General features: G+C 35.9%; 1 protein-coding gene across 1 annotated transcript; it reads left to right on the top strand.

Annotated features, from left to right (window-relative positions):
- The first annotated feature begins 1,602 nt into the window (after window positions 1-1,602).
- LOC121804973 lies at window positions 1,603-10,547 on the top strand. The gene is made up of 13 exons (XM_042204712.1): window positions 1,603-1,785; window positions 1,909-2,245; window positions 2,436-2,604; window positions 2,673-2,722; window positions 3,088-3,180; window positions 3,257-3,345; window positions 3,883-3,961; window positions 4,110-4,192; window positions 5,487-5,565; window positions 6,455-7,157; window positions 8,512-8,595; window positions 8,708-9,353; window positions 9,938-10,547. The coding sequence occupies exons 1-13, from the start codon at window positions 1,754-1,756 to the stop codon at window positions 10,074-10,076; spliced, it is 2,583 nt and encodes an 860-aa protein (XP_042060646.1). The 5' UTR covers window positions 1,603-1,753; the 3' UTR covers window positions 10,077-10,547.
- The last annotated feature ends 293 nt before the right edge of the window (window positions 10,548-10,840 follow it).

Consider the following 10,840-nt stretch of genomic DNA (forward strand, 5'->3'; position numbering starts at 1 on the left):
TATTTTTAAATGGAAGACATTCCAAGAAAAATTTACTTTGAGGGCTAGATGCACATTCGCCTCCTCATCTTCTTGTCGGAGGTGTCGGCCTTGCAGGCGGCAAAAGTGAAGTCGACAATAACAGTGTTGCGGTATACCGTACTAAAATTTAATATAGCGTAAAATTATAGTTTACCAAATTTTGATACAGTATATCAATAATTTGGTATTGTATTACTATTAAAATTGATCATACCTAAAATTCGGCATACCAAAAAGTTCAATAAGGTAAATATATGATTTTTACTTATATCAAATTTTGTATATATGGTATACGGTATGTTGGTTTTAATACGTTAAACCGTACCAATCCTTCCTTAATTCTGAGAGAGAAAGAGAATAAGAGCATCTTGCGCAAGAGCACGGATGTGGGCCCAGACCCACCTTTATTCATTTTTAATTCTCTGCTCTTCCGCAAGAGCACAACAACTGCATTCGTGCTCTTCTGCAAGGCAAGCTCTTACACTACTCATGAGTCTCACCATTCTAATATTCAATTTAAATACTTCAATTACTAAAAATATTTCTACAATATTAAAATGCATTCAAAATACCTGAAATACTATTACAAATTATTAAAAAATTAAAATTACATAATTAAAATCCTAAAAATTAAAAATTACATCCGTGGAAATTTAAAGAACACTAGTTCGATGACGACTGTTGGTTGGGGCAAGGTCTGTAGCCACCCCGAATTTGCGAGCCTTGGGTAAGAGGAGGGGGAGAGAACTTCGTATTCGGCGAGGTGGATGACGAACCGCCGAACCAATCGTGGTTCCATCCGCCGGAGCCGAAGGGGTATTCGCCGGACATGTTTGCAAGAGAGAAAGAGTGAGAATTGAGAGAAAATGAGATTGAGAGAGTTGTAAGGGTAGCGTGATTTTTTGGGTTGAAATGAGAGATATTTGTAGATGAAAATGTGAATTTTGTGATAAAAATAATGAAAAAATAAATTAAAAGTGAAAAAATGGAATATTTTATTAGAAAGTGGGAAAACATTTTTTTATTTAAATCTGAATTTTTTAGATTTTTTGATTTTTTTAAAAAAAGATAATCCAATGGCATTGTTGTTGGCCAACCAGAAAATGCCACGTCGCTTGCTCGTAGGCAAGAGCGCAGCGACGAGCACGTTGCTCCCCATGCCGTTAGCACGACTCCTGCTCTTGCCGAAAAGCACTGAATGTGAATGTGGGACCAGAATAAAAAATGGATATTTTGGTAAATGTAAGAGAGTTGATGTAATTGTAGTCAATTAGAATTGATCAAAAGTTTATGCATATTTTGGTTAAAAAATGGATAATTGATGGAAGTTGATGAATATTTATATTTTATTTTATCATTCTAAATGACTGTGTGAGCAGCAACAACACTTATATATTTAGTTTGTCGAAAAGCAGCGAAGCCAAAATTAGTAGTTTTGAAAATGAGTGCATTAACTCCAAATGTGAATATAGTTATTATAGGGTCCAGATTATAATTATCCGTAAAGAAGGGGTGCAAAGTCGAAAGTATATAATTATGATAATTGCAAGCGAGGACCCATTAACATTCCCAAATCGTCAATGTCCATTATCTTCTCTCTCTTACCCTAGAATTTCACTTTCCAATTCAGTTCCCAAATTATTTTCCCCAAAACAAAAGGTTAATATTTTGTTTTAAATTTTTATATACAAATAATACTAGCACCCAAAAATTTTCCCTCCTTCTCTGTTATATGGCATTTCATGTCGCCTGTCCAATTACCTGGTACACTTCTATCTCATGGACTCAGCCCAATTATTTTATTTTATTTTTTATTTTTATAAATTTTTTGTTTATAGATACCACCGCTATTTTTGCCACTGCGATGTAAGATTTTATGTAATGCAGCCGGCGGGTATGTTTCTGCGCTTTGGGTTTTCCGCGGAGCTTGCAGAGCGAGAATGGGAGGGGCGATTTCTTGCAGGAGGTTCATGCGATTGATCGTTTCTTGAATGATCCATGGCTGATTAAGGCCAGGGAGAATGCCACGGTGCAGGTTCAGGTCCCCAAGGTGGCGGTTAAATCGCCTGCTTCGCTTCCTCCACGCCTGCAATTTGGAGGCGAGGAGGCGGAGGTACCTGCAGCTTCATCTCAGCTGAAGAGGGTGAAGCTGCAGAAGCAAGGTGCTGCTGCGTCGATTATTGGAGAGGATTATTCGAGGAGGTTTGGGTCTGGTGATTTGGTGGTCAGTTTTCTATATCTCGCTTTAGGAATTGTAGTGATTTCATGTTTTTGTCATTTGAATTTTGGAATTTGGTGTGTTTTCTCCATGGTCTGGTCATACTATTGAGGATGGCATGTAAATATGAATATAAGTATTAGTTTATTAGTCTGTTGATTGCATTGAGGGAGTTTCTGATGGAGTTGTGTAGCAGGTATCTGCAAAAGATGCTGAGCAAGGCCAGTCCAATTCCAAGGTAGTATGCCTGCTATGCTTCTCTGGTGAAAATGCAGGAAGTGAAAGGGCAAGAAAGATGCTATCTTGCAAAAGTTGTGGGAAGAAGTATCACAGGAGCTGTCTGAAAGCTTGGTCTCGAAATAGAGGTACTTTTCACGCTGAAAGAAACTTTAATGGGATGCTTGTATATTTTCTGATCAATTGTTTATTGCAGATATTTTTCACTGGAGTTCTTGGACTTGCCCCTCTTGTCGAATTTGTGAGGTAAATGCAGTCTCCTTATTTCAAAATCACATAATTATTTCTTTTGATACGTTAGTGAGATTGCAATCTTGACAATCACAGAGTCACTTCAAATCAATATGGAGAAGTATCTAGTGTTTTGATACAAAGCATGCCATGGATCTTGTATTAAAGTGTTGTTAGAGACCATTATTTTACAGTAGAAATAATTGTCTTGCCTAACAGTTGAAAATCAGGAGTGTAATCAAGGAAGACATCCTTTTGCATTTGTTTGATTTTATATTTGGTTAAAATTCCCGTATAGCCTCTAGTTACTTAAGTGGTTGGTAGAATAATGCTGTCTTGACCTTGATATTTTTTTACATTTATTATTTTGATCACTATAGGTCTGCCGAAAAACTGGAGATCCAAATAAGTTTATGTTCTGTAAGAGGTGTGATGGTGCACACCACTGTTACTGTCAGCAACCTCCACATAAGGTGCACTGTATTTCTTATTTTGGCAATATTTTTCAACAATCAACGAGCTTATATATTTCACTCGCAATTCGTGCAGAATGTTGGCCATGGGCCATACTTATGCCCAAAACATACAAATTGCCACAGCTGCGGTTCTTCTGTCCCTGGAAATGGCCTAAGTGTGCGGTATGCATTTTTATGCACTAATCTGTACCTCTCTGTTCTCTGTGTAAAGAAGTTTTTTTTTTGTGGCTTCTTTTAGGGTCTCTGGGCTTCTCAATATTAGTACTTGATATTTGATAATGGTCATGGAACTGTACCCTGATATGAATTTGAATCTGAACTCCGTTCTTATGTTTGGAACTGCATCTATAATCTTTATCTGCTAAAAATGTATAATGAGGAAGCTGAACTTGGCATCCGTTGGAGATTAGTAGTTTTCCATGGATTACATCCTACAGATTATTGAGGGTTGGTCGTATTGTTTTTTATGTGTGATTTATTGTATTCCTCATGTATTATCACCATATGTACAGGAACTGGAGGTTTTTCTGTTGAGAAAATACAAGTTGATAAGAAAAATGTTACGCATCATTTGTTACAATGCCAAAGTTTTAATAAATAAATAGCTCAATTGTCTAACTGTCATTTCCGAAAAAATAGTCGGTGTGAGAAACTTTAAAGCAGGCCACTTCTTATTGATTTGGAATGTAATGGTTGCAGGTGGTTTTTGGGGTACACTTGTTGTGATGCTTGTGGAAGATTGTTTGTCAAGGGAAACTATTGCCCGGTCTGTTTGAAGGTAAAATGCTGTGTCCACCTGTTAATTTATTTCTCTCTCAATTTTGCATCTTCTTAGAGTTGCCTCCATACTGGACACATGATGTAGCAGATCCCAGCCTGTTCGAGCAGTATAAGCTGATTACATATTGTTCCACTGAAAACTGTAGGTATATAGAGATTCCGAGTCAACTCCAATGGTTTGTTGTGATATCTGTCAACACTGGGTGCACTGTCCTTGTGATGGAATCAGGTCTTTTCTTCTTATCTTGTATATGGATTCTGTTATTTACTTTTTAAAATTCTTGTTTTTGTGTTATGTGATGAAAATTTGGTTCATGTAATTGATCTGCTTTAATCAAGAGCATTTTTGGTCCCAGATACCCTGCAACGGTTTGTATGTCACCACTTAAATTACATATTTATCTTGTATAACAACTTAACAAGAAGTAACAAGACACCTAATCGGTTCATGTCAGTACGGATGTTGGAAAGGGAAACAGTGAATTCAAAGCACGAGTGACGAGATGCTTTTCTTAACCAATGTTCATGCCATATATAAGAATAAGTTTGTTATTATGAACTGTAGAGCTTTTGTATTCACCTTTGCCTAAGTGTTGTGAAAGTGTCCTTATGTTCGTTCTGGCAGTGCAAGTTGTAACTCATTGCAGCCCCCTTTCACCATAAGGTCCATAAGATAGTATTTTGTGGAAGGAGGAAGGGTATGGATCAGCTGTCTGACATAATTTTTTTTATCGACTCCACTCTGGAAGAAAAATATAATGGCTTAGAAAGTGATGTTTTTTGTTGCTAGGTATAAAATTATAAGATAATGTCACTATATTCTTGCTTAGCAGAGGACAAAAAAGAAATAATCCTAAACAGAGTTATAGGCCGTTAGCATGAGAAGAAAACAAAAAATTGGTGGGATGAAAGTGGAGTGTCAAACCTAAGGCCAGATTTCTAGACTCTAAATTTGAGAATTCCAATTTTTCAATCACCATGGATTCAAAAATCCTAGAAAAAAAGAACAGTAAATCTGGAACCATTAGTTTTTGTTCATGAAAATAGGAGAAAGTTTGCAACGTCTTGTTCCCTTCTCTTAATCTGCATGAGAAGACACATGAAGTTGATCTTACCGATTCAATTTACCCTTGTAAATCATGCGTTTTTATGTCTGTTTTGATCCTCTTGAGTTTTGTCGCTTTCTTAGCCCAGCACTTGCCTTGCATATGAACTCAAGATGCAGGTTTTACTAGTAACAGCTTATACTGTGTTTCTCTTTCGGCCTAAAGTACCTATGCTAAGTTACCAAATTGTAACCTTTGTCTTCATCTAATAAGGTTAATAATTCAACGGTCACAGCCAGCACAAACTGATAAGCTGAACGGTTTTGTTATAATAACTTTAAGTTATTTTTGAGATGCTTTGCCTTTGATCTGCATGATTTTTGTTCTTATTCACCTCGCCGATAACCTCTTGTAATGTTGAGACTCTTACTCAAGATATTAACTTCTTTTTTATTACTATAATGGTTAATTTCTCAGTGATGCAAAATATATGCAATTTCAAGTCGATGGAAATCTCCAATATGTTTGTCCTGCATGCCGTGGAGAAAGCTGCCAGGTGGTTTCCCGTTTCACAGTTGGTTTTGAATAATGCAAAATTTGACTGATCTTTTTTCTGGGTAAAAAATAAAATTGAATTTATAATAACTTACCTTTAAGTTTTATTCCCTCTGTCCCACCGTAATTGAGTCGTATTCCTTTTTTGGGTCCCCCTACTATAGTTGAGTAATTTCTCTTTATGACAAAAATCAACACATTTAATCTCTCTTCACTTATTTACTTTATTCTCTTTCCTACTCTATTTCCTCTCCACTCAGCTCACTAAACACTCATTCTTTAATCTCCGTGTCCAAAATAAACATTTCAACTAGGGTGTTTTTATGCAATACTATTAGACATTTTTTTAGGAGACATTTTAAAAAAACAAAGGACAATTATCTTGATTTTTAAGCTTAGTTGGATTAGTTTAGTTTTTTATATTGGGCATTTATAGTTTCTTTGTACACACTTTAATTTCTTTATTTCTATTTGTTTTAATTGTTAAAATATTACTTATGTTTTGCTTTGATTAGAGTAAAAAATTACTATGTGAAACTTTTGAACATATTTTCTACTAATAATTTTGGTTGCAGATTTTCTTTTGCATTATTTATTACTCCATAACTTATCGAGCTTCTTATTAGTGTTAACAGTTAAGTTACTATGTGTAATAGTTATAAAATATGAAGAATATAAGTGAAATATTATAAGTAACTTTATCAAACAATTAATGATCAATGCGAAATGGTTTTCATAAAATATTTATTAATGTTATTGTGACTTTTTCATTTTTGTAAAAATTATACATTCTTGTTTTTACCGTAGTTGGCCCCCTGAACTGAATTTTATGCTTTATCACTGGCTCTCTTTTTTTCATAATTATATTTTATACTTCCATGTCTGTCCAGGTTAAGAATCCTGAGGAGGCTGTTCAGGAACTTTGGAAACGGAGAGATGAAGCTGATAGGGATTTGATAGCCAGCTTGAGAGCAGATGCTGGGTTGCCTACACAGGAAGAAATTTTTGACATTTCACCTTTTTCAGATGATGAAGAGAGTGATCCTGCATCACGAAAGAATGAATATAACCGTTCTTTGAAGTTTTCCCACAAAGGGCGGGATGAAAAATCACCAAGAAGGACTAAAGAATATGGAAAGAAATCTTCAAATAAGAAGCATGGCAAGAAGAAGAGAAATGAAATATCTTTTACCAATGGAACCAACACAGAGAATTTTGGCAGACACACTGATGGTAAACCTTTTGGATATAAAAGCAGTGATAACAAGAATGAAAAAAATCAACTCTCTGAAGAGCATGCAACTTCTTCATCTGGAGCTGGAATCTTAACTGAAGCAATCAGTGAGGCTGCAATCTCTAATCACAAACATGTTGATGAGGTGATTGTAGCTCCTGGAACTAAGACATCCAGGACTATCAAAATAAATAACAACAAACCTCAAAGTTTGACTAATAGCGAGGATAGTCATAGTGGAATGCTGAAAACTGGGCAGGGCCCAAAGCTTGTCATACATTTGGGTGGCCGAAATAGGAATGCAAATAGTCCTCCTACATCTGAAGCTTCCAGTCTAAAAAAGGGACGATATTCAAATGGTATGTACTCAGCTATATATGAATTATTTTGCTTTTACAACTGGTAAACCTTTTCAGAATGCATACTTTGTTTGAGGTTGCATAAACCACGGGTGAGGATTTGTGGTCTGCTATACAGTGAGCCTGAGAGGGTTTTAATAATACAAACTACTACTGCCTCCATCCCGGGTTAACTGATGCATTTCTTTTGCGTACTAGAATTAAGAAAAAGATGTTTAGTGAGTTAAATTGTGAGATAATAAAGTATGAGAGAGAAGAGAGTTAATTTTTTGCCACAAAAGGAAATGAGTCCATTAACCTAGAATGTCCCGAAAAGAAATACAAATCAATTAACCTGGGACGGAGGGAGTATTATTTATCAGTATATAGTTGGGTACTTGATCTTTCAAGTTAGTGATATTTAAGGACGTGTAACCCGCGGATTATGCTTTCATCCTCGAAATATGTTACTGCTCTTAGATTTAAAAGAAAATTATAGGATGATCTTCAAAACCTGAGAATTTTTATGGTAAAAATCTGGGAACTATAAACCTTGTAAATTTGAATTTTGCACTTGAGTTGGTTTAAAATGTTATGTACCTTTTCCATTTCCTTATATGTACTTAAATGTATCTAAGAAACATCATTTATGAAAAGTCCCTTTACTTTGACTAGTTATGTCCAGCTTCAAACTAAAGAGGTACAGTAAGAAAGATGAGCTTAACATGTAGAAACTTGCTAGGCGTGATTCATGAAAAAAGGTTTCCTTTTCTAGCATCTTTTGATAAACTCACAGTTCAGTTTTTCAATTGTTGTTTTTCTCTTTGCAATGTCATTCCTCCATATTAAGGATATATGCAATTCTACATATCCTCGAAAGGCTTGACAAATATGTTCTCTTGAATAATGATGTTGGCCTGTTACTGCTTAGTGTCTTGGTCCTTTCCACGTGCTAAATTCAGATGGGTTGTAAACATGAGCAGTCTACTTTTAGTTTGTACAGAAACACCATAAGATTTATTACTTACCATATACACCAAGTGAAATCTTAATGATTGATCTGGCTGACCTTATTTGATTTCCAAACCTTATCAGTCTTAGATAGAAATAGAAATTGCTAATGTATTTATAGATGTTATACTTAAGACTAAAGTCCAAATTTGGTCTTGTACATTTGCTCAAAAAAATTTTTTGGTCCCACACATTAAGTGTGTTAGTCATGCTTTTTTTGACACAATACACAGCAAAAAAAATACAGCAAGGACATGATCTCTATCATAATGACAAAGAGAGATTGTACAGAAATTAGTGTTAGTCATGCTTTTTTTTGATAATATAAGATAGCGCACTAAACAAATTTTCTTTATTGTTCCAGTGGGCACTGAAGATGCGAGTCAACTGAAACATCATGAGAGCATTGAGAGGGCCAGCACTGCAACTACTTATGGGGATACAAAAGGCAAGTCATGCTGAATTTCAGAAATGCCGTGCTCACTGCTCCATTATCCGCCTCTCTATAATTTATCTGTATAGTCTTGTTAAATGGTTTTGTTGCCTTCTATATATTGCAGATCACAAAATGAATCATGCTGGTCAAATCAAAAGCTCCAAATTGCAAGAAAAAGAGGGCCTGTTGATAAAGTTCAAAAATGTCAACTCAGAATCCTCTAACATCAGCTTAAAACACGCAGGAGGATTTTCAAAGGCATTTGAATCTGATAATCCACAGGGTGCACATTCTTTGCTGGGTAAAAGAACTACTGAAGATGGTGCATCAGCAAGGTGGGGACCAGAATTCCCAGGTACTCGGAGGAACAAACATTCTTCAATCAAGAGTGGAGATGATGTGCCTACCATGTCTAGTGAGTTGGTTGAAGAAAATAGTAGCTTTCCGCCCACGTCACAGGCGTCTTCAGAAGGCCACAAGCCTCATTTGATATTTAGAATTCCAAAGAACTCAAACACAGGAAACCAAAATGATCAAGGTAATATGAGTAATGCAGATTCTCTGCGAGTATCTGGAAAGGGGGATATCACTTATACCAGGGGTCAAAGGTCGAAGAGAAGGAGACCAGCACTAGGTGACGGAGACACATCTCAGCAGCATGAAGATAACACAATAAAGGAGTTTACTGATGCCAACTGGATACTTCAAAAATTGGGGAAAGATGCTGCTGGGAAAAGAGTTGAGATTCATCAGTCATCCAACAATACCTGGTAAGTTTCCTTCACTTCTTTCAGAAAATCTGGGTTTGAAGAGTAGCATAAAATTTCCGCTAGACTTCATACATAGTACTTGTGTTCTTTATTGGGGGCCAAAATTTCAAATTCAATCTGTTTCTTTTCGAATTTGAAGAGCCTCACATACTTCCTTGTTTCAAGTCCTCATTATGATATTGAAGCAATGCATTAACAAGATTTACAACTTGTTTGGGGAAAATCTTAAATTGAAAATTATGTGCTCTTGCTTGGTGGCTTTTTAAAATTGACTTAAATAAACCTAACTATCCCGACCCCATTTGGAGTATTGCGAATATGTAGATTTTTTATTTGTATCCTTTTAATATTCTCCAATGGACATCAATAAACATTTTCATCCAACACCTCATATTTTTCATAGCACTTTTTGTGTAAGGCTCATGCTCAAGAGGTCAATTCTCGCCATGGACTTTCAGAAGTGTTAAGAAGCATGTTTTGGCTGCCAATGATTCGTTATTATTTCCATCTTCTCTCTCGTTTTGATTAACTCCATCAAAACCTTCATTTGATGTCTCTTTTCTTTCTCTGTTTTCTTTTTCCAGGCATAGGGGAACCGTGGTTGATGTCTTTGAGGCTGAGGGTGCATCAATTGTAGCTGTCTCTCTAGATGATGGAAAGACTAAGAATTTTGAACTTGGGAAGCAAGGTATCCGTTTTGTTTCTCAGAAGCAAAAGCATTGATTCTGATCTCACAATAGATTTTGAGTTCTAAAGTGAGCAGTAATGGAAAAAAAGATACTCTTATACACACCGAGCTTCTATGATACAATTGCATGGTGTGTTAACTGAAGCTTCAAGATGGAGCGTGAATGGCTCCTCTTTTTCCTTCTCTCGAGCCATTCTCTCTTTCGTGTGAATCCTTTCTCAGCCAGATCCCTTTGCAGGAAAGAGCCATTTGTGCCCATAGTTTGAGCTGCGTGACGAATGCATGACTTCCTGCACTCTGTCAATGTCTCTGAAATGGCGGAGAAAGGAACAATGTTGTAACCCTTAAATGCTTACTCCATTCCTGCTTCTAGCTGAACAAATTACTTGTCTATTGATAAGCAGTGTATTTGCTTTTATCATGAAATTGTGTGATGAGTTGGAAGTTGGAACGGTTACTGGAAAATGTTGAAAATTTAGGGCTATAGAATATTGCAATTGCCTCTACCTTATGACCAATGGCTCAGCTCAATCTTGGGTTAGAAAGGGAGGTTTCAATTTGCAAATGATTTGAATGACAATTTTAGCAATAGAATGGTAATCAATGGTAAATTAAATAACAGCAGTACACAGCACACGTGAACACTTCAAATTTATAGTGGGATTGAGTCGAAAGAAGACTCAAATCATGAGTAATTATATTACATCTCTCTTCTCCATTTCTTATTTAACTTATTCTTTGAAATTTGATTAACGATAAAATATTTAATGTATTATAGGATTGATATCTTATTGCCAAT

The sequence above is a fragment of the Salvia splendens genome, chromosome 5 (assembly GCF_004379255.2).
Source record: "Salvia splendens isolate huo1 chromosome 5, SspV2, whole genome shotgun sequence".
In the NCBI taxonomy this organism is placed as follows: Eukaryota; Viridiplantae; Streptophyta; class Magnoliopsida; order Lamiales; family Lamiaceae; genus Salvia; species Salvia splendens.